This window comes from Dipodomys ordii, unplaced genomic scaffold (genome assembly GCF_000151885.1).
Source record: "Dipodomys ordii isolate 6190 unplaced genomic scaffold, Dord_2.0 Scaffold122, whole genome shotgun sequence".
NCBI classification, from domain to species: Eukaryota; Metazoa; Chordata; class Mammalia; order Rodentia; family Heteromyidae; genus Dipodomys; species Dipodomys ordii.
Window position 1 is genome coordinate 8,481,459 of NW_012267338.1, and position 25,283 is coordinate 8,506,741.

The 25,283-nt window shown below is 36.8% G+C and overlaps 1 protein-coding gene across 4 annotated transcripts in view; it reads left to right on the forward strand.

The window, feature by feature from the left end:
- Rap1gds1 (RAP1, GTP-GDP dissociation stimulator 1) overlaps positions 1–25,283 on the forward strand; it is a 97,789-nt gene that overhangs the window by 16,049 nt on the left and 56,457 nt on the right. For 3 of the 4 annotated variants that reach the window (XM_013029781.1, XM_013029782.1, XM_013029783.1), the window contains exons 2-3: positions 4,744–4,851; positions 23,425–23,547. In XM_013029781.1, the coding sequence (XP_012885235.1) occupies positions 4,744–4,851; positions 23,425–23,547 (231 nt within the window). Of the gene's footprint in view, positions 1–4,743; positions 4,852–23,424; positions 23,548–23,570; positions 23,606–25,283 lie in introns of those variants that run through there. The other variant, XM_013029784.1, reaches the window with a different exon arrangement.

The following is a 25,283-nucleotide window of genomic DNA, read 5'->3' on the forward strand; positions in this document are numbered from 1 at the left end:
CCCCCAGACATTCTCTTTTAACTTACCTCACTTTTGAAAATGCCCATAATTTAAGGGCTTCTCTTCTTAAAATTTTATTTTTTCTTCTTGTCTGGTTTTTCTCCACTGTCTTCTATGTCCTGGAATCTGGGACAGAACTTGGAGGGAAGATATCTTTTACCATTGAATCCTAAGTGTCAGAAGTAATCATCACAGGCATGTACTCGAGTAGTACATATCCACTCCGGGAGGAATGGATGTGCACTGCTAAGATGGTAATCCAAGATCAACTTATTAATAATCTTGAGGGCTGAGGAGAGTGTAAGACTTAAGACACACAGGAAATGAGAGATTGAAAACATTAGGAATAAGGCATTGTTCTGAAAGAATTCTGGTGATAGACTACTGATAGCTGTGAGGTTTTAGTTTGGGTTTATAGGAACCTGACAGGTACAAGGAGCTAGAACTAGGCAAATGTATTTCAAGTAGTTCCTTCTGTGTTGAGAGAGTTATTGTGAATGTAATTAACTTACCTGTACAGAGTGAAGTTTGAAAGCACATAGTTTTTACTTGCTAGCATCTTTTAGAGCTACTCTTTTTTGTAGAGGTCATTCAAACAATTCTTCAACATGGAGCTATTTGATGCATTACATTTTGACCAACATTATTCTAGTTTAGTACTTGGTTTCCTTTTAAAAATGTTTTAACATGCCCTGCACCGGAATGGCTCAGCCACTTAGGAGGCTGAGATCTTAGGATAGAGGTTTGAAACCAGCCTGAGCAAGAATGTCCATGAAACTTTTTATTTCCAAAAAATCTGGAAGGTAGAGCCTGTGGCTCAAGAGCACTAGCCTTGAACAAAAAGGAAAGAAAAAAACTCAGAGCCCTAAGTTTAAACTACTGGACTCAAATACACACACGCACGTGCATACATACATACATACACACACACACACACAAACACACACATCCAGTAATATATACAGTAGAATATTCTTCACTTTCAAATGTAAACCATGGTTAATATGGAAAAAATGTTGAAGGAAATGTAAAGCCAGTATATTTAATGATAGTGATGATCTTACATATTTCTAGTCAAGTTACTTGAATATTATTTAAAAAGTCTCATTTTCCTATCCATTTGTCTTCAATCAGTATTTTAAAAAGGGTCTAATAACTGTAAAATTTTTACACTTATTAAAACTGTTGTTACAATAAACAGTTCTCAGTAAAAATTAATTTGAGTTTCTAGTTTATAGAGGAGAGAGGTTGAAATAAAGAGGCTGATGTCAAATGGCATATACAGTTGATTATAAGAGAAAAAAGGGTTAGGAAGGTTATTTGTAAAGTCCAGCAGGAAAGTACAACTGTTATTTTGTCTTTAACAGAATGATAGCAGCTGGCAGGTTGGGGTTATCAGAAGTTGCAGTCCAATTTCATCCTAATGTAAGAAGGTCTAAAATGTGGCAGTGTCCAAGATGAGTGCGTAGATGAAGGAGTAATGCGTAGGAGGGAAGGTGGCATGTGTAGCACCACGACCCTCATCCTCATTCTCTGACCATTCAGTCAGAGAAGGTCTGTGAATAGCTGTGGGAAGGACAGAGAGCGAGGAACTGATGAAGAACCAGAATGAATGTTAAGACTATGTTTAGAAGCTAAGAACAAGTTCATGGACCTTGGGAGAGTCCATTGCTGCAGCAGGCAGTAAGATTGAGAAGGCTTTGGCTTTGCCAAGGCATTCAAGGCCTTTGCCTGAGAAATTTTGATATTTTAGAGGACTTGGTTACATTGTAGCTTTAGCTAGAAGCAACTAACTGGTTACTAAGTAGCAGACTCAAGTAATGACCCAAAGTCAACTTTCCCTTAGTCCTTTGAAGATGTCAAGACAAATTGTCTTATAAGAGGAGAGAGTAATACTTTCCCAGCTGGGGTATGACTCAGTAGTATAGCAATTGTTTAGTATGTCCAAGACCTGGGTTTTGATCACTACCACTGCAAAAATTGAGACTAACGAATATATTTGTTACTGAAACATCTCAAGGAAATTTATCCATTTCTTTCTCTCTTTACTGCCACACTAAAGAGATACTGGCTTACATGAAAAATAATTTGGGTGGTAAGGATTCACAACTGAGACTCTCATAGTTTGATCACATCCAAAAATAATAACCAGGTTCAGAGAACCACTGGAGATTTAATCCTGGGAATTATCGGCTGCAGTGTTAACATACATCATTTAAAATAGTGATCCAGGTTGATCTCAAGCACAAGTGATCCTCCTACCTCAGCTTCTCAAGCACATCCTATAGCATGAACCCTTTTTTTTTAGTTAATTAATTTCATAATTATTCCTGTCCTGGTGAGAAGTAAGGGCAGTTGATGAGTGAAGAAGAAGTGTCATTGGATGAAAAATTGCTCCATGAGAAAGCACTCCTGACTCAGTTCTTCTCTTTTCTAGTATGGTCTTTATACAAGTTATAATAATTCCTGTACACTTAAGATGCACAGATTTTGAATGCATTGTTAGGTATTTGACAAATGTACTCACGGTATCAATACTCCAGTTACATTACATAAAGGTTTAAGTGCTGACCTCTTAGTGAGTTTAACATGTTCAGTATCTGATTTGTGTTCAGTTGTCTCTGGATGAAGAACTTAAGGAACTTTGTTCTAAACGTTTTCTCATCATTAATAGGCAAATCACTTTCCATAAAGAAACATTTTTTTTCCTGACTAGGATATTTTTTTTTGTTTATGATCATTATTAGGTAGTTGTATAAAGGAGTTACAGGGTTGGAAAAGTGGCTCGGTGGTAGAGCGCTTGCCTTGCATACATGAGGCCCTGGGTTCGATTCCTCAGCACCACATAAGCAAAAAGAAAAAAGCCAGAAGTGGTGCTGTGGCTCAAGTGGTAGAGTGCTAGCCTTGAGCTGAAGAGCTGAGGGACAGTGCCCAGGTCCAGAGTTCAGGCCCCACTACCGGACCCAAAAAAAAAAAAGAAATTACAGTTCTGTAAGTCAGGTTATGCGTACAATGCTTTGTGGTCCTTAGTTTTTCCCAATTATCCCCCTCCTGTATCCCTACGCTCATTGAATAGAATGGAATTTCTTAGAATATGTTGTTCTATGTAGATGTCTCCTCTTGCTATATAAAATATGTTTAAAATAGTTGTAATAATATGTATCATGTTTATAATTATTACATTTGAATTAATTATCAGATCTTTAAAAACCTCAAATTTGACTTTTTAATATGTCAAATATCAACAGAAACAAGGTAAAAAAGCTCTTTAGGATCCTCAATAATTTTTATTAGTATAAAAATGTTTTGAGAGTCTGTGGGCTAGAGGAACCAATATATACTTTAGGAGCATTGCTTCATAATCCAAATGGACAGGTCTTGGCTTAAAGCAGAACTTTGAATAGGAGGTTATTGTTTTTTTTTAATGACAGCATTAAAGATACATAGTTATCACACTTAGTATTATTTGAAGTTCTCGTCAAGTTCCTCTCTTTTTCCTTTTTCTTCTTCATTCCTCCTCCTCCTCCTCCTTTTTATTGTCATTGGTGGTACTGGGTTTTGAACTCAGGGTTCGTGCCTACCAGACGAGCACTCTACATTTGAGCCATGCCTCCCAGCCCTTTTGCTCTCAGTACTTTCTGAATACAATCTCACATTTATGCACAAGCAATCTTATTAGTAATGTCGGTGTATCTGAGATAACCAGAATTTTTTATAGATGAAGATGGGGATCTCTCAACTATTTTTTTTGCCCAGCTAGACTTTAGCCACAGTTCTTCTGATCTCCATAATCTTGAATAGCTTGGATTACAGTTGTGGGGCTTGAACTCTGGGCCTGGGTGCTATCCCTCAACTTTTCAGCTCAAGGCGAGTACTCTACCTCTTGAGCCACTGTGCCCCTTCCAGTTTTCTGAGTAGTTTATTGGAGATAAGATTCTCACCCCGGGCTGGCTTTGAACCACTATCCTCAGATCTTAGCCTCCTGAGTAGCTAGGATTACAGGCGTGAGCCACCGTACCCAGCCTGATCTCCATAATCTTGAATAGCTTGGATTACAGGTGTGGCCCAGGAGGTCTAGTTTGAAGTCATATTATTTTGAAAGTTTTACAAATCTTCAATAAAGGAGGCAAAAATGAAATTAAATATTTCGTACAAAGTATATGATATCTTTGTGGATGTATAGGTTTTCTCAACTACTGTTTTCCTAAACAAGCTTAATAAAGTATATGAATATTAAAAAGGTTATTCAGTAATAATCTGGGATATCCCTGGCACTTAAGTAGTTATAGAGTAAACATTTCATATTGAGTTAAATGGATAAAGGTTTGTTTAAAACTTATGGTATGGCTGGGCACTGGTGCTATGCCTCTAATCCTTACTACTCAGAAGGTTGAGATCTGAGGATCATGGTTTGCATCCAGCCCCAGTAGGAAATCTGTAAGACATCACTAACTATGAAAAAGCTGGAAGTAGATCTATGGTTCAAGTGGTAGAGTGCTAACCTTAAACAAAAAAAAGCTCAGGGACCACTCAGGCCCTGAGTTCAAGTCCCTGGACTGGCACAAAACAAAACAAAAATGTGAAATAGTGCAGAGTCCAGTGACACTTTAGGAGGTATTGGGCTGTTTAGTAAGTATAATGGGCCTTTTGTACATTAGTGATAGTTGGGTGTGCTTTTACTGTGTAACATTCACTGTGTCTTAAGGTTGGTGAAGTTCCTAAAATTTCTTTTTATGTTAACAGATAATCTCAGTGATACGCTAAAGAAACTGAAGATAACAGCTGTTGACCAGACTGAAGATAGTTTAGAAGGATGCTTGGATTGTCTGCTTCAAGCCCTGGCTCAAAATAGTAAGTTTTATAATGTTTACTCTAATTCCAAATGAAAAAGAACCAAATCAGTAGCCATATAGAAGTCATTACACAGTTAAGCACATAACCGGTATTTGCATTAATTCTTCTCAGTTCTACTCCTGAATAATCAGATTGTTTTGACTATGCCTCACCTACCTCTTATCTACCTCCCTCCCCTAATACAAAGACAGAGGACTGAAAACAGAGGACTGAAAGCCAAACTAATCCGCAAAGAGTGGAGGAAGGGATTGGTGGTAATGACATTTACACCAGTGCAGAGAAGTCTGTGATTCCATTCCTGACACACAGACATCATCGTTACTTTTCTCTTAATACTACACTTGTGCTTAAAGACCGGACTGATACGTAGGAGAATGGGGATGAGACGAGGAAAAGTAGAAGCGTGAGCTTCAAATACTCCACTTGCCTATGGTCACCTTTTAAGATAATTTTATTTTAAACTTAGATGTATGCATAGGCAAAATTAGGCAGAACTATCAGTAGTGATCCAAGTATTCCTTGAAACTTAGGGAAGGTTTGACATTCAGTGTCGTGGTACATAATACTACAAATAGTCATCACGGAGTTGTTTATTGATTAACACATTACATTTTACATTCAATTTAACCCATTTTTGTTAACTAATTTCCCTCAGCACCATAGATAGGTATAAAATGATTTTCAGTTGTTGCCTTAATTTTATTTGATTGTGCTGTATTTGAACGTAGTGATGCCTTTCTTTTATTCTGTGGCCAGTTATGTAGCTGATAGAATTTTAAGGGAGACTATACATTGTTCCTTACATTCTAGCATGTTGTTTTCCTATTTCTTTTCTATTAAATTTATTCTTTATTTATAAATAATAAAAACTGACTAGAAATTTTAAAATAACTGATTACAGTATTCTTTATTCACAAAGCACATTTAAAATTATCCTGGGTTAGGCAGTTTTTCACGTCACTGTGATAGAAACGAATGAATGGAGGAAGTTTTTAGTTCAGCTCACGGTTTCAACCTATCTTAGCAGCAGATGTGGAGCAGACCTCTTCATCTCATGGCAGCCAGAAATCAGCAATGTAGAGGGAAAGGGATACATATATATATAGAGAGAGACAGGAGGCCTGGGTATAACCTTCAAAGGAACGGCCCAGTGACCTTCTGTAACTTGTCCCATCCTGCTGAAATGCCTACCTCCTCTCAGAAAAGCTCTGCCAGCTGAGCAAGGACACATGCTCTGCACAGGAGCCTGTGGGGTCATTTCACATTGAAACCATAGCCTTTGAACTTAATTTCTCTTACTTTTGACATGTATCTTGCTATTTAATCTTACAGATAACAGAGAAGGGAGCCAAAGATCAATAGGAACATGTCCATAAGGCTCAAGATGGTAAAGAAAAAGGAAGGAAAGGAGAAATGTCTACGTCTGTCCTTTCTACTATAATACAAACATGTGACTATTCATCTTTAATAAAGTTTAAAATGAAATTTCTTAGTTGCACTCTTTTGAGGGGACTTTGAGCTGATAAAGGGCTTGCCCTTCGTAAGCCAGTGCTCTGCCAACTGAGCCAAGCCTTCAGCCATTTTTACTTTAAGTTGTATTTTAGATAGTGTGTCATCTTTTTGCCTGAGATATTAGCATACTCATCTCCTATACCTGGAATTATAGTTGTGGATTACCATATCCAGACTATTTGTTGAGATGAGAGTTTCACAAACTTTTTACCCAGGCTGGCTTATCTCTATCTCCCTTGTATCTTGGATTACAGGTAGGGCCACTATGCCCACACTGCAGGTGACTTCTTTTGAGAATCACAAATGTAACCTATTTTCATGACTACAGAAAGTTCTTTTAAAAGGCATTGATCTAGAAATGAAATTACAACTAAAAAAAACTACCAAGTGTCTACAATGTAGGCAACTTTACATAATAATAATTATCTGAAGTAAATTATCTTTTTCATTCTTTGAAGGATTATTTTATGTTTGATTTGTTTTCAGCCTCCTGTTACTTTGTTTTGTTAGGAAAGCATTTTTTTTTTCATTTTTATTTTTTTTGGGTCCGGTCGTGGGGCCTGAACTCTGGGCCTGGGCGCTGTCCCTCAGCTCTTCAGCTCAAGGCTAGCGCTCTACCACTTGAGCCACAGAGCCACTTCCGGCTTTTTTCTTTTTGCTTATGTGGTGCTGAGGAATCGAACCCAGGGCCTCATGCTTGCAAGGCAAGTGCTCTACCACTGAGCCACCTTCCCAGCCCAGGAAAGCATTTTTAAAGGGACCATTTTCTTTAAAACTGGAAGGTCATAGCCAGGAATTGGTGGCTCACACCTACAATCCTAGCTACTCAGGAGGTTGAGATCTGAGGATCATGGTTTGAAGCCAATCCAGACAGGACTATAAGACTGAGATTCTTAATCTCCAATTAACCACCAAAAACGCTAGAAGTGGGACCTGTGGCTCAAGTGGTAGAGTGCTATTTTTGAGCAATAAAGCTCAGGGACAGTGTCCAGACCCAGAGTACAAGCCCTACTAGACCAGTACACACACACACACACACACACACACACACACACACACACACACACACACACACGGAAGGTCATGAAGGAGACCTCCTCCTTGGTCATATAGAGAAGATTGCTAATCTTGTATGGGAGAAAAAGACAAAATTGAAGAAGGGAAATGAAATAAGGAAGAAAAAAATTATTAACTTTTCAAGAACAGACTGAAAAAAGCACTGAGAAGTATGTAACTACTGGTTAAATTTTGGATCAATTTGAGGGCCTGTTCATCAAACTTTTTTTTATTGAAAATTGTCCTGGAAAATCTTAGAGCTACCCAATTCCAGAGTGTTTAATAGAAATGAGAAAAATATCAACTACTTACTATTAAGGAAAAGAGCAAAAGAAATATCTTAACAGTCTGAAATAAAATTTGTAAATATTCTCACGTGTAAGATTACTTATGCAAAAGATTTAAGGGCATTCATGTTTGGTCTTTGAGCTGTAGTTGTCACTGGAGCTTGTGCTCTAGTCTGGGTCTGTGTCCATGTAGTCTTTGCTGTAGCTCCTCTGAGCCAGGTCTTACTTGACTATTTACAGAATGAAAGACAGGTTTGCTTTGGCAAAATACTGTTTGTATTTGAACTCTTAGTTAACAACATGAAAATATTTTTGCTGAGATAATATGCTGTGAAATTGTTCTAAGATACTAAATTTTATATTTCTTAAGAATAGTTCCACATTTTGTTAGTAAAGAGGAAGATAAGCTGGGTGCAGTGGTTCACCCCTGTAATCCTATCATCTCTGAAAACTGATCTGAGGATTGCAATTCAAAGCTAGCCCAGAAAGAAAAGTCTATGAGAATCCTATCTGCAAATAACCACCATAAAGCTGGAAGTGGAGCTGTGGCTCAACTGGTTGAGCGTTAGCCTTGAGCAAAAAAGCTCAGAGATAGTATCTAAGCCCTGATATCAGGCCCAGAAGCAGCACACACAAAAAAAGAAAAAGATAACCTTCTTTTCCTTGACATGGAGACTAATGTATTTACTTTTATTTTATCAAATTAGCATCTTTTAAGCCATAAAAATAATATACCAGTAAGATGTGTATTTTCTACAGTTGTTTATACTTCAGTAAAGTGATTGGTCCACTGCCACTCTGTTCTCTTAAAAAGTAAAATTATAAAACATTTAATTTAGATAAAACTATTGTTGCTTTTTTTTAAATAGAGAACTGGTTTCATGAGTCTTAGTGTGAGATGTCTTAATTTTAAAAATCACTGTTTACATGAAAATTGCACCTAATAAACAGATTCTCCATCTTGTAAAATATTAGATGGTAATATGTATAATGGAAATCTAAATTAAATTTTTTATTTTTACAGCCCACTAACTTTGTCATTAGAAAGAATATTTCTGTAAAATGTGGTTTTTTAAATATCTATAATATCTTAATTGTGCATTATAAATGATCATAATCTGAAGTTAGAATTTTTACTTGAATAGAGTGGTTCCTTCCTTTTAGCCTTCCTCTCTTCTTTTCCACCTTTCCTCATTAAATGTATTATGTATGTTAATATTAAGAGGTAAGAGAAGATTTGAATACTTACTAGATTTTATGGAATGAATTTTAAGCAAGCATTTTTCTGTAACTCACTGATCTAACTTAATAAGAAGCATTCATTTACTCATACAAACACTCCAGATCTCACTTTAAAAATGTTTTAGTAAATACATGAAGGCTACCAGCCAAGAAATCAGCCTGCTTGTTCTGTCTCCTGATTCACATCACAGGGAAAAGATTCTTAGTAAATACTGCACAGTTCTAGTATGGTTACACTGTCATGCTTACTTGAAAATATAAAACAATATTCTATCTATTGTCTCAGTCACTTTGCAGGAACAAATGAGTTACATAAAGGCCTAAAGACAAGAAAAATTACCCTTTGATTCATCATAAAATTTCTGTTAATTCTATTTTACTTTTTAATTGTGAGACACACGTCCCTTTTATTGAGGGAGCCATAAAACAATGCCATCACACCAGCTATTTTAATTGGCTTTCTTTCTCCTTACCTCATTTTCTTTCTTTATTTTTTTAAATTTTTTTTTCTTGTAAAGATGCTGTACAGAGGGGTTACAGTTACATGAGTAAGGGAATGAGTACATGTCTTGTCCAGCATTGTTACCCCCTCCCCCTCCTCTGTTGTTCTCCCATTAGCTCTTCCCTTCCCCCACCTCCTTCCCTTCTCCCCCCCCCCAAACCCCCATTTCCAGTACAGTGTCTTGTGGTTATCATTGTTGCAATGGGTCATCTTGTGTCCTTGTTTCAGCATTTTGTTATTCCCCTTCCTCTCCCCAAATTAGACAAATGTATATACAAGATGCAGGATACCAAAATCAAGTACAGTGACAATAGGGAAGAACATACAAAGGCAACAAAAAATTTTTCTTTAGTATCTAACTTTAAACTTGTCGATGGCAGTCCCTTATTTCTATGAATCATGCAATTGTTTATTTTTTTAATTTTTATTTTTTTGGTCGGTTGTGGGGCCTGAACTCTAGGCCTGGGCGCTGTCCCTCAGCTCTTCAGCTCAAGGCTAGCGCCCTACCACTTGAGCCATAGCGTCACTTCCAGCTTTTTCTGCTTATGTGGTGCTGAGGAATCGAATGTAGGGCCTTTATTTTTTATAGGATAACTTTCTAAGACAATATAAATTGACTTTTCTTTTGCTTATAGCATAGCAGCAATACACATGATAAATTCTTTATTTCCTAGCCTTTATACTATTTTCGCCATTTAAAGCATGCATTTGTTCTATTGGCTTCCCTGTAGACTGCCACCTAAGCATACACAGCTGTTTATGCAGATTACTTCATGTATCTTCTCTAAATGCTTTTTAATTTGCTTTATGCCTTTAATATTTCTGAACAGACTTACTTTCATTAGCAAAGGTACTACCTCAGGAAGGGACTTTGAAACTTACCAGCTGTATTTTTGTAACCTATTGAATCTATGATAATTGAATGTGGAGTATTGTTGGTGTTCAGGGAAAATAGTATTATATTTTGTTTTTTCTTAGCCTTATGTAGATTAGACTTTACCCTTTGATCTTATTGTCAGATGTGACACCAGAGTTGCTTCATTTGCAAGCTGAATTTATTCTTTTACCTTCTTTCCATTTATTTTGTATCATGCTTTTTAGCTACTGTGTCCGTTGTTCATAAAGTATCATTAGCTGATTCTTTGGTATCATTAGCATCAGCAATTAGCATCAGCAATTAGCATCAGCTAATGATACCATGGATGCAGTTTTTACAAAATAAATGTAGCACTTGATGAATATATGTAATCCTCTTCTGAACTAAAGCAGTTGTCTTAAAAGGTCTTGACTAAAACTTCAGATTCCTCGATTACCTTATGATGTCCACCTAAATCTGAATCTTTCTTCACATTCTCCAAAACTCCTTCCAGAGTAAGGATTACTAAATAAAGCCAGCTAACAAGAATCTATGCTATATTAATGTCCAAATCTAGTCTATTCAGCTTTGAGAGTTCTGGGTGATACCACACAATTAAAATTGCATTTTGAAGGGAAAACTCTTACCCTGGTTAGAGTTTCTTGGGTACCAACTTTCCTGATAGCAAAGTTCTAATATCTAGTCATAGACTGGAGTATTGGTTTCTTAAAAGTACATAGGAAGCCAGACCTGTTGGTTTTCACCTATAGTCCTTAACTTGGAGTGGAGGGACTTCGTGCTGAGGAGAGTGTATTGGATGGGCACAGACGTTGGAAACGGAGCATGACTGCATCTTCAAAGGGTGAGGAGACAGGTGAGGAGAATGCCATTTAGGAATGACTGAATTATTACTGTGCTATGCTTGGTGACGAAAAGTAAGAGTTGTAAGGAAGGGAGGTTAGATCTTGTGTAGAAATAAGAATCCTGTGAAGTCAAAGGACACACCAAATACCTCCATAGGTCTCTACAGAAGTTCAGGCTTTTGAACTAAAAGCCTTGGTGTTCATCTGTTTATTGTTACTAGGTAAGGAAACTAAATATATATATTAAATAGTGAATTTCAGGAGAAACACATAAAAAGGTTTCAAGGAAGAAAAAAATACCAGCTCTTAATTTTTTTTCTCCTCAGCAAAACTATTGTGAAGCAGTTAGCAATAACAGAACCCCATAATCTAGTTAAAGTATCTTTAAACCTGTGCAGATATGAAAAGTAAAAAGTTTCAAGTCAGAAATTTATAATCTACGTGGAAGATTTGAAGTTAATTAACCAGAAGAAATTGAAGAACACTACAGAATCCCTTTAGAAACAAATGTGAAATTACAAGTTGCCAAAAGAAGAATAGAGGTGATTTAAAATAAGGGGAAGAAAAGATGAAAATCAGATGGAAGGGTGAAAACTTAAAAAGATCATTAAGATCAAACATATTTTAAAAAGATCCAACATACAAGCAATTGGAGTTCTTAAGTGGACAGAAAAACAAATAGAAGTCATATCTAAAGCTTTACTTTGTAGAAGTAAAGGAAGACTAGAATGTACATGTATATGTTTAGAGAGAGAAAGAGAGAGAGAGAGAAAGGGCCTACCAGGTACTGGTGAAAATTGCCCTGGAATGCTTAAGTTGAAATTCAGTACAGTAACATTTTCAGACTTTAAAGATAAAAATAATTCACAGAAAAAAATCTTTTGGATCTCTGTGCTAAAAGATCAAGTTACTTGAAAAAGAAAGGAAATCAAATTTGCATCAGATTCTATACAGTAATATACATTTTACTGTATTATTTTATGGGGGCTTGTAATGCCAAATTCCTAGAGGTCTAAGGAAGAGCTTAGATTGTAGTTCAAATCTGGAAAGTGCTAACAGGATTTTAGGCAGGGCTAATGTTTCATGCTCTATAGGTCTTCAGCTGATCGGATGAGGCCTACCCATACTATGGAGGGAAGATCTGCTTTACTCAAAAACCTATTGATTTAACTGTTCATTATATCCAAAACCATCATCACAGAAATGTGATGACTAAATACCTAGGTACTGACACAAAGTTTACCATGACAAGCAGAATGCACACTTGTGTAAAATAACAAAATAGTGTTTAGCATAAAAGCTATGTGTTGTGATAACTGCCTCCGGTCATTAGAATAATATTACACACAAGAATCTATCATTGATTTTACTGTGATGTCTCATGACTGACTTCTTAATGCTTATTGCAAGGCCAACTTGAGGCTCTAAAAGGCAGAGAAATGTTTTAGAAATAAGAGCATATGGATTCAAAGTCTAGTTTTGGGCACATAACGTTCTGTTAGGTGAATTTATTTTGTAATTTTTTTCCTCTTGTAGATGAGTGTTAGACCTTTTCATTTCACTAAAGGAGCAAACTGTTTTCATTTAGCTCATAATAACTTAGTAATGGATTGATCATCTTTTCTTTCTGATGTGTTTATGTGGGAGGGAGAGTACAAAGGCAAGGTAATTTTTTTTACAGTGATTTCTGGCGGATTTAAGAACATTTTTGCATATGTTTGCTTTTGAACAATCTAACCTAAGACTTCATTAACTTAATGCAAAGTGAAAAGTTTAGTTCCTGCGTGAGCTAATGATTGGTAATTTTATAACACTTCTATTCTTGACTTCATAATTCTTTATCAGAGAATTTCTAAAATTATAAGGCAGTCTCTTATAAGTGCTATCCTCTTTTCTGTTAGAAGTGATTACAAGTGTTAAAACATCAATAAATGTCTTATTTGCTCCTTTGTTATTCCTGTAGCAGTTTCAAGCTGAGGTTAATATATAATCATTATATACTAATGAATGTGGATACCTAATCAGATGTTCAGTTATAAATTGTGAGGGACAGAATTCTGTTCACCTAGCATTAATTGGGCACTACCATGTATTAGTTGGTAATGGCCTTAGACAGCTCAACAGTCTAGATAGACAAGTAATTAATAACTCATTAGTAACAGAGGTAATTACAAAGTACTGTGGAAACAGAGCTAGATTCAACTCAAAGTTGTAAGCGTCTTGAGAGGAACTGATATTTCCTCTGAGTCTTACTGGTAATAGCTATTGCATAGATATACTTTTTGTCTTTTTCTTTAAACCTGGCTTAGGTGATACAAATCATCTCCCTTTTACAAGTTCTCAGTACTGGTAGCATTTTTAGCTGTTGGAAAAGAAAAAAAAAATCCCTGGTTGTACAGAATATTGCTGTTGAATATTTAAAGTCTTTAGCTTTAGTTGGTGTGATAGTCAGATGGCATCATTGACAAAATACCTGATAGCAAGTTCAGAAAGGAAAGATATAGTTTGGCTTAGTTTCAGTTATTTGGCTTTATTGATTTGGGGCCCATGGTGAGGCAGAGCATCATAGATAGCATCAGGCCTGCCAGGCATAGCCTGCATACTTCATGGTATAGGGAACAGAGAAAGAGTGTCTGTTCTACTTGGTTCTGTCTTTCCCTTATTGTTTCATCTAGGCCCACAGCCAATGGGATGGAACCACTCATATTTAGGACAAGTCTGCCCTCCTTAGTTTATCCTCTATGAAAACATCCTTACACACTCAAAGGTATATTTTACTAATCCAGATGCTTTTTTTTATGCCAATGAAATTGGCAACAGAGATTAATCATCACAGTTTTACTTGTTAACTTGACTCCCAAGCATACCTTATACTGTAACAGTCCCATCCCTGACCCTCATCTCATGATGCAAATGCATTTTGTCCATCTCCAAGTGGCTCCAAAGGGTTGGCAATTGCAGTATTGCTCAAACTCCAAATTCATTCCCCTGTGAGATTCAAGCCAAAATCTTAACTCTGAGCCTCTATAACATTGGAAAAAATGAAAAATAAACAAGTTACATTCTTGTAGCTTACAGTGAAACAGAGAAGACATTTAGTACAGAAAAGAAGGCTGGCACTAGGCAAGGCTAGAATTCAGCAAGGCAAGCATTCAGTTCTGTAACTCCATTGTCCAACATGTGGGGGATATGCTGCCCTTTCTCTTGGGCCAGCTCCATTTATGCCTATGAATTTCTTTGACAGTTCATGGTCCAGCATAATAGAGACCCAGAAAGTTGTGAGCTTTACTCTCAGAACTTCATGTATCACTCTCTCAAAAGCTTCCTTCAAGGAACCTGAACCTGCTACACAGCACCTGGCCTCTCTGGCCTTCCTTTGAAACGAGTGTGTTTACCTCCATGGTCCTGATACTCTTGCATTTTGCTTGACTGTGAAGCTATCACAGATGATGCCAGGTCCAGTAGCAGTCAGTCATGATTGAGCATGGTAAATCTGGGGAAACAACTCCTCAAGTGGCTCTCTATTTTTTTAATGTATATTTTTATTGTAAAGATACTGTAGAGAGGGCTTACACTTACATGAGCAAGGTAATGAGTCCATTTCCTATCGAGCATTGTTACACCTTCCTTTATATTTCCCTTTCCCCTACCATCCCTTTCCTCCCCACCTCCCAAACTCCTCCCTCCCCTGCACCTCCCCCCCCCAAAAAAAAGTTGTAAAGTTTGTTTTCAACATACTGTCTTGTACATCCCATTGTTACAATGGGCCATCTTGCATCCTTATTTCAGCATTTTGTTATTTCCCTTCCCCTCCCCAAATTAGAAAAATGTATGTACAAGCTTCAGAGCACCAGAATCAAATACAGTGACCACAGGGGTTATCCCTTGGGGGAAGAACATACAAAAGAAACAAAAGAAATCACATAGTACATTATAAGTACATTAAAATCAATAGCAAGAAAGATAAAACCTCCCTATCTTGGGGTTCATTTAGCTTAGCATCAGGTTATACATAGCTTTTGACCTCTTCTACTTGTCCTAGACATATACTAGTTATTGCAGATAAGGGAAACCATGGGACCTATGTTTCTTTGAGTCTGGCTTACTTCACTTAATATGATTTTTTTCCAAGTCTTTCCATTTCCTAAAAATGGGATGGTGTCATTCTTTCTGAGGGAGGCATAGAAATTCCATTGTGTATGTATACCACATTTTCTTGATCCATTCATCTACTGAGGGGCATCTGGGTTGGTTCCATGTCTTAGCTATGGTAAATAATGCTGCAATAAACATAGTTGTGCTGGTAGCTTTAGGATAGCCTTGTTTGTGATCGTTTGGGTAAATGCCTAAAAGTGGGATTGCTGGGTCATAGGGGAGCTCTATGTGGAGTCTTTTGAGGAACCTCCATACTACTTTCCAAAGTGGTTGAACAAGTTTACACTCCCACCAACAATGCAGTAGGGGTCCCTTTGTGGCTCTTTATTTTTAAAGAAAAGTCTTATTAACTACACATTTATACCTCTTACAACAGGTGCTTTCTTCTTTTTCTCCTTTTATTATATCTAGGTGCTCAGCTTATGGGATAATGCCATCAGCGTTTGAGTTGGGTTTTCCTCTTCTCTTTTCTCTGGGGATGCCCTCACAGACACACCCAGAAGGGTGCTTTACTATCTCCTAGGCTTTTCTCTGTCCAATCAACACATCTGTAATATGTATAATATACACTACTTGGAGGTAGAGATAGGAGGATCACAGCCTGAGGATTTCCTGGACAGAAGCATGAGATCTTATCTAATGAACAAACTAGCAACAAAAAGGCGGAGATGTAGTTCATATGTTGAGTGAGTGCTTGGAGGCCCTGGGTTCAATCCCCACCCCTGATCCTATCTCAATGTTACTTTATCTGAGAACATTTCCATCATATTTATGCAACTGTTGTTGCTTCCTGCTAAGTCTTACCCATAAACCTCCAAGGAAGTATCAAACACATCAAATGGTGATAATTTCTTAACATCTCTTATTCAACAACTAGTGGGCGGCCTATGATTTGTGCCCTCTTTTTCATTTATTTCTTGCATAAAGGGGACTTAAGAAAAATACAATTTCCTTGGATGATCTCATCTACTCCCAAGTCTTTTGAGTAACCAGTATGTTCTGACAACTGGGAAACAATGACAATATTGTATTTGGAGGTGGGTAAGGCAAGACAAAAGGAAGCCAAGACAAAGAGTTTTGATAATTCAGTGTACCTTAGCCATATAAATGTGGGAGCATTAGCATTGTGGGTGAATGAAAATCCCAAGCAAAGGAAGCAAGCAGTATGTGGGAAATCATGTAGTGGATAAAAACCTTGTAGAATGAGAAACTGAAGAGCTTGGTATAACTAACAAAAGGAATTGATAGAGGGAATAGTAGAAAGATGAAATCTTTGTAGGGATCAAACTATGAAAGGATTTTTATACCATGCTAAGACCATAAAAATCAGTATAAACTGGGGACAATTTGAAAGACAGTTTGGAATATAACCATGAAGAAAGGACATCGTTTTTTGAGACTAGAGCTATAGACAGTTGATATTATCGTCTACTTCAGGTATAAAGGAACATTTTAACTACCTCAAAAATCTGAAGGAACTGGGTGTGGTGGCATATACCAGTAATCTCAGCTACTTGGAAGGCCCAAGCAGGCAGGAGGGTACTGGTCCAAGGCTGGACAAGGTAAATATCAAGAAACTCTACATTTAAAACACAAGCTAAAAGAGCAAAAAAAAGACTAGGGGTATGGCTCAAATGTTACAGGCTTTTGAGTTCAATCCCAAGCACCGCTAGGGAAAAATAAAAAAGAATCTTGCAGATATAAAATCTCTTTAGCTATGTTTACTTGTTATTTTTCCCTAGGGTATTTGACAATAGAGGGGAAATGGATCTTAACTGGAAATGCTCCTGCACTGTGTTTTATTCTGGTCTCATTCTCTTGGACAGAAATAAAGAAATCCACATTTCTTATAGAGTCATATCTTCTGTAGTTACTTTCACCTTCTACTTGAACAATTCTAGTTAAAATATCCTGCTTTTGCCACAGTTCCTAACAGAGTTCTTCATGATGTTTCCTTTCTCAGTAAATATCTCATTTTTTAACATTCAATTTTTTTTATTTTTAGCAGTTGCCTAATAAATCTATTTAGTGGTAATTTTAAAGGAAAGAGTTAAACTCTAGCACGTCTCTCTGCATTTTCTAGCAGTGATTTCCAAACACAGCTTCTTCCACTCCCACAGCTTGCATTATCCCTGGAGTTGAAATGACTGTGAGACTATCAGAATCATTTATTGTAATTTTACAAAATGAGTCTCACAACTTAATTTCTCAGTAAGACCTTTGATGGTGAGTCACTAGCTAAATGGGTTTTTGTTCTCTTCTCTATCATTTCATGACTACATACATCCTTTTCTTTGTGTCTCTGCTCCATTTGTGTGTTTAAGATCCTTATGAGGGAGGGCAAAGGTTCTCATCATGAAAGAAATGCCATTTTATTTACGTACACACCCTAACCCTTCATATGTTATCTTCTCTTAGAAATATTAATTTCTTATTGGGCAGGCTTCTACTTGTACTCAGCCTATTCCTCTTCTGTATTTTAAGTTGGTTTTAAGCTCGCTTCATTGTATTTACTCCTCTTTAAATATATATAGTATTTTTGGAAGAGCTAGAGTATACACTCTTTTCTTAGTTATCTTCCTTAGTTCTTCTTCCTGTAAAATGTGTTAAACAAGAGTGTCTTTCATGTAATACTTTGACAAATCCAGTCACAATATTATCTTCTAAGTGACAGCTGCAGAAGAACAAAACACTGGACTAGAAATCTGTAGTTTCTTGTTCCTTTTTAATACAACCTTCTATTTTCTTTTAACATGAAGAATATGACCTATCATACCTATTTTACATGACTGTCCTAAAAACAAAGCAATGCTATGTTTGAACATGCTTTGAACCTTTAAGAAAATGCCTCAATATGAGGTTATGATCCAAAATTGTTGCGGTAGTCAGATACTATTAAAAAGTTTGAATGGACCCCTCTGTACAGTATGTTCACAAATAAAATAAAATTAAATTAAAAAAAGAGTTAACAATGTATTCTCTCATGTAATTCTTAACCTATCAGGCTACCATTAGAGGTTTTCCACCACTCTTAGTTTATACAAATCGTCCTCTAGTCAACTCTTCAGCTAGTTTTGACCTTAGAATGTTTCACAGTTGCCCTCTAGAGTGAATGAGAGATCCTCAGTCAGTCTTTTCAGGAGCTCCAAACTGGAAACTTACTGTTCTTCATGGCATCCCATTTACCCTCCTTTTTTTCTTATGTAACTAACAGATAATTTTGACTGTATGAAACATATGTGTACACACATGTGGAGAGGCTAAAGTGGTGGAGCACTTAAGAATCCTTTGATTCAAACTTTCAACTAAACACTAGAAAAACTTCCATGAGATAAACATGACTGATTTATGGTCTCTTATTTCACCTTTAGCTTAATATTTCAGAAGTGTTTCAATCAATCAAAAAAATGCCACAATCTGATGCAACAATGAGAAGTACAAGTTGTCATGTCCAAAACAAGCTTTACAATGTCGGTGCGGGGGTGAGGGGGGGTGGGGGGGGAGAAGAAGGCTTGGGATGGGGGGGAGGGGGGAGGCTGGGAAGGGATGGGAAGGGTAAACAAAGGAGGAGGCTGCAATGCTTGCTAAGAAATGTACGCATTATCCTGCCCATGCAATTGTAACCCCTCTGTACAGTATGATCACAAATAAAATAAAATTTAAAAAAAATTCCAAAAAAAAAAAGTTTGAATGGCTTAATGAATGGTTTTCATTCAGGTACCATTAAATGAGAACATTATATGTGAGAAAGATAAAATGATAGGGTATACGTGGCATTTTAGAAAAGGAACATGGTTTTCTGTAAAAAGTAATGAAATGATTAATTTAGGTTACTGTAAGTAATTTAGTGTGGCGAGAGAATAGGATGTCTGTGGAGGAGTATCAGGAGACAGAAAATGTGGATGTCCTGGAATGTTTAATTAAAAGCTATAGAGGGCTATTTAAAGATTTAGGGAAGTGTCCATTTTTGCATTGCCACAACTTTACTCTGTTTTACTGGCAGTGACAGATAGGAGGGAAGACAAATGGGTTAAGGAGTCTCTTGAAGGCATTGCATTTAATCAGAAACTGAAGTTTAGGACTATGGATGGATGCAAAGCAGAGGGGAGGAAATAAATAGGTAGATAGACAGATAGTAAATAAATAGAAGGGTGCAAAAGTTCTCAATGAGATGGATCAGTAGCCTAGGGCCAGATTAAATGTTAGTGGAAGAAATTCATTTACTAAAAGACACAAAGTTTTTATAGTTTAGGACATCTGACTTTTTAAAAAATAGTTTACTATAAAGGGTGATACACAGAGGGGTTACAGTTACGTAGGCCAGGTAATGAGTGCATTTCTTTTTGGACAGTGTCATTCCCAGTTTTTCCTTCCCATCCCGCCCACAAGTTGTGTAGTTCGTTTTCAACATAGTGTTTAGTGAGTACCACTGCTGCATTTATCCACCCTTTGTCCCTCCATTTCTGTAGCTTCTGACTTTTAGATGGGTTGTATTTACCATTCACTGAGACAGAATTAATGGAAAGGAGAGAAGGTAAATTCGGAAGTACTTATGCTATCTCCAAGTACAAATGTGTTATGGTAGATAAAAGAAAAAAATGTGGAACGTGTTTGTATGGTAATAAATGAGTTTTTGGCTCTGGATCATTGTCTAAGCCGAGACGTAAATCTGAGATTTTTTGAATTATCCCTTCGAGAAAGATACAATTCCCTGAGACCAGTATACCTAGAATCCTTTGAGCCATGTGACTAATATATTTACCTGACAATGTTGTTGGAGACCTTAGGTTTCTTTCAAACCATAATTTTAAATTGTGGATTCCTTCCCATTCCTATCCAAGTTATTGGCCTCAAGGTGTTGTGTGCATTGTACCTTATTTTCTCCATATTTAACATCTCCCATACAGCACTGTAGCCTGGCTTCTTCATTTACTCTTCAAGTTGCTCTGTATTCATTGCCCAGTTTTGAAAGTGTCATAGTTAAGGAGCCTTCTTGTCAGCAGGTGTTCAAGTGGGGTGTGAACATGAGGTTCTAGGAGCAGAATGACTTCCTGCAGCACTCGAAGGGCTATTCCTATAGCAACTTACATGAGTACTACATTAGTAATTGACCTTCCTATGTAGGTCCTTTTAAAATTCAAAGACTCTAGTTGCCTATGATGTGTATGCATACTCAAGATACTTTTTTATGACTGTACTTAAATTGGAAAGGGAGAAAGATGTTAAATTGGTTCTCGCAAATATTTAAAAGGCTTCTAGCTAAAATGTTAGTAGTAGCCTGGCTTAAGATAATGAAGTCTACCTTTTCTTAAAGGACTCCTGAACATAGTTTTTTTGTTTGTTTATTCTATTTTATTTTACCAGTAGCCATTCATTTGGATCTTCAAGAATTAACCTATTTTTAATGATCTTTTAAAAGTTATTGCCTTGGGCTGGGAAGGTGGCTCAGTGGTAGAGCGCTTGCCTTGCATGCTCGAGGCCCTGGGTTCGATTCCTCAGCACCACATAAGCAAAAAGAAAAAAGCCGGAAGTGGCACTGTGGCTCAAGTGGTAGAGCACTAGCCTTGAGCTGAAGAGCTTAGGGACAGTGCTCAAGCCCAGAGTTCAGGCCCCATGACCGGACCCAAAAAAATAAATAAAAGTTATTGCCTTAACTTAAATACTCATAATGGCCTGGTAACATGTATTACTTTATAGGTAAATGTATATTTTGAGGTGCAGTACAATGCCAGTGCAAACGTATATTTGAAGTGAGGTTAAAACTTAGCCATTATTTAATTGGACTGTGATGATTTCATGATATATCGAGCAGTATTTTGTTAATTGTTTTTTATGACATGAAAGAAGCTATAGATATTTACATTCTAAACCTTTATAGAAATTCACATGCTGGCGTGGTAAGGTTCTCAGATTTTATTTGTATTGTAATAAAGGTCTTCTCAACATTCCTTGAATTGTAATCTGTGGAAAGTCTCATCCGAGTGCAAGAATTTGCCTTGTTTTGTTTTTTCCCTTGCTCCTGACATTAAGCCCTGATATTCAATCATTCTTTTAGTTATAGTTAGGATGAGGCATACATGGGTGATTTGCAGTTAACTGCTCGCCTCCACACACACAAATGCCTTGGCTTCCTCTAATCATGATTCATACCTTGTGCCAAATTCTTGCTGCCATCGCAGCACCAGCAGATGGTAGGGCTAGACCCCTGGGGCAGGCTGACCCAGCATTCTCCAGTTATCTGGTACCATCCAGTAGCAGTGGTCAGAAAAGAAAGGATTTTAAACATGGCAAATTGAGTTCAGTGATTTTTGACTTCTTGCTTAAAAAAAATATTATAGATAATAAGTATCAAATTTTTGTATAGTACCTTAAGCACTTACACTTTTAGTCTAAAATACAAAATGAAAGCATAGACTATAGGTGTTATGAGGTGGGGTTTTTTTTGTTGTTTTTTTGTTTTTTGTTTTGGCAGTTGTAGGTCTTGAACTCAGCCTGGATGCTATCCCTGAGCTCTTCAGCTCAAGGCTAGTGCTCTACCACTTTGAGCCATAGTGCCACTTCCAGTTTTCTGGTGGATGATTGGAGATAAGAGTCTCACGGACTTTCCTGCCTGGGCTGGCTTTGAACCACAATCCTCAGATCTCAGCCTCCTGAGTAGCTAGGATTACAAGCATGAGCCATGGGTGCCTGGCACTCAGATTCCAAAGTAGACAAATCATCAGAACTCATGATTAGGGAAGTATTTTACAGGGGCTGGAGTTGTGGCTTAGGAATAGAATGCATGCCTTACATTCAAGAAGCCCTGCTGCCTTTGGTTCCCAGTGTAGCAAAAACAGGAATATTGTATATACTACATGACTGTATATGTATATAATCACATATGTCTGTGCCTACATCATTCAAACCAATATTTCACCAACAATGTTTTACCTACTGTGATTGTTTCCTGTTCTTTTGTGGGTAGTGGTAGTAGTAATTGTTTTCTATTCTTTTGTTGATAGTGGGGGTAATAATGTGTTTCTCTTTTTAAGAAATTACTAGTCCTCATTCACCAAATGAAATCTCAGAACTTACTAGTCCATTAGTGAAAACTTTAAAAACACTGTACTTAACATTTAAGATGAACAAATGTGTCATTTGTGAAGTTTCTGAGGTTATCATAGTAAAGATGATTTTCCTACCCTATTAATCATATCAACTGTCAGTTACTTAAGAATTTTTTAGTATTCTCTAGTATGTATATGCATGTACTAGAGTCTATAGGATATAGAAGTGTAACATATAACAACAAATTTAACTTGAATGTTTTTAGTGAGTTTTATTACCCTCCATCTTCAAACACATATTTCTTTTTATTATTTATAATTATGCAGTATTTTGTTTCCTTCTCTAGTTCCATAATCATTCCTATTTCTATTACATTTTATTGTAGTAAATCATTCTTCCAATAGATACATAAAGAAGTTTGATTTTTTTTGAAGGCTACTTAAGGGAAGAAGTTAAGGACCTGTTGAATTTCTGTATCAACTTAATAGGGTTTTAAATTCCATAGAATTTTCTCTTTGCCTCTTCCTTTCTTACCTGATGGTGACTGGAATTAGTTGTAGGGAAAACAGAACTCTATAATCTCAAGCTGTCCCTCGCCATGCTATAAAGTGATATGAAGTGAGTTTTTTTGCTCATTATAATTGTCATCTGAAAAGTTGTTCTCACATTAGATATAATGCTTATATAAAATAACATGGCATTATAATTCTAACTCAAAAATATATAGGGAAAAAAATCCTGTTCTGAGTGAATAGGGATAAAACTAACATACAAGTGAGTTTGTTCTTCAGTGAGAGATTCAGAAAAAAAAAATTCCTTGATAGTCTGATGATAGATAAGATAATTTTGTAGTGCTTTTTGCAGATTAGCGTGCAAGATAAAAACAGTTTATGCAGCAGAAGGTAATTTTTACTAAGCATACATTCTTGAATAAACATACTATAGCTAATTCCTATTATGGATAAGGAATTTTTGTAGTTCCTCACAGATGAAGTTGTTGGTGTTAGTGCTGAGGATTTTTATTGAAACTCTTTGTGTTGTTTCTTTCAGATACGGAAACAAGTGAGAAGATGCAAGGAAGTGGAATTCTTCAGTTGTTTGCAAGTCTGTTGACTCCACAATCTCCCTGCACAGCCAAAGTAGCTAACATCATAGCAGAAGTAGCCAAAAATGGTGAGGTTTTCCTCAAGAACTTTTCTGCTGGGAAAATCTTCAGTCTTACACCTTACTTGTCAGTATGTTTTATTATGGTTTTTTTTTAATTTTATAGATTAGACATTTTTTTCAATATCTCTTTTCTTTAACTTTTTTTCCCCCACGTAATTGTTTTAAATGACTATGGCAATAGTCATTTTATTCGTACATACTTTTCCCTTTTGTTCTTCCCTTCCTTTCCTGGGGATTACAGGAAAGCACTGCTAGTTTTGGTTGCTTGTATCACGTACTAGTTTTGGCATAGGAGTCTTGAGCTTGCCACCAAGTTATTCATTCATCTTCACTGTCACAAGAGAGATTAGCTTTTTGAATATATGTTGCTTTGTGCTGTGCCCAGATAGACTCACTTCTTTTACCAGGTCATTCTGACAATGGTCCTTGAGATCAACAATGCAGTTGCAATGTGTGTTTTTCACATTCACTTTTGTGAAAAAACCTCTGCTTCTTAAATTTCCATGTAAAAATTCTTTGGGGGGAAAAAAACATGATGACAGCTATAGCTTCGTTCATATAAGACTTAGTTGATCCTGTTGTGTATTATTCATATCCGGTAAGAGGTTCTTTAGAAGAATTTTAGCAGGAATGATTGCACATGATTTTATCTCAAGTAGTTTTGTAAACATAAGGCAAAACCATAGTCAATGTAATCATTAGTGGGCTTCGATTGATCAAATATTGTTATTAGATGTTTTATTTTAGTATGTTGTATATATTACGTGTGTGTGTGTGTGTGTGTGTGTGTGTGTGTGTGTGTGTGTGTGTGCAGGTGCGCGCGTGCTTACTCTCTGGTACTTGGGGTTGAATTCAAAACTTGAATTTTTCACTCAAGGCTAACATTCTACCACTTAAGCCAGATCTCTACTCTCAACTATTTAGTCATTAGTTGGAGATAAGAGCCTCTTGAATTTTTCTGCCTGGACTAGCTTCAAACCATGATTCATGTCTCATCTTCTTCTGTAACTAAGATTATAGATGTGAGCCACTGACACCTGACTCAGATTCTTATTACAATCCATGTGTTTTCATAAACACAGTGATTCTGCTTAGTATAAAGTTTTGAGAACCAAGTCTTGCTCTATACCATTAGAGAAGCATAGTTTGGATGGATAGTATGCTACTATTTTTTTCTATCTATTCTTTAGATAGGAATGCAGAATTATTTATCAAACGTTTTTGTAATAATAAGACGGGATTTGGGGAGGGCACCACTAGAAATGTGGAACTTTCTTGTTGTGTCTTTTTACATTATTTTATTTTTTGCCTTCTGTTCCATGTAAGCATTTATTTTAGTGTGAAACAGTTTGTGACCTAGAAGCAACATTGAGTAAATGGAAACTCTAGAAAAAACTGAAACATTTATTTGTCAGGTAGTTGAAAGTATAGTTTGATGCTTCATTGTTGGAATCTGCATCCATCAGTCTGTAAGCATGGTCTTCTATTGCCTCAATAACCTGCATACAAGTCTCTCCTTTTGATGCCTCATGTTTTCTTTGTATTTCAAAAGAAAACTATGGGGCCGGGAAGGGGGCTCAGTGGTAGAGCGCTTGCCTTGCATGCCTGAGGCCCTGGGTTCAATTCCTCAGCATCACATAAGCAAAAAGAAAAAAGCCAGAAGTGGCGCTGTGGCTCAAGTGGTAGAGCGCTAGTCTTGAGCTGAAGAGCTGAGGGACAGCGCCCAGGCCCAGAGTTCAGGC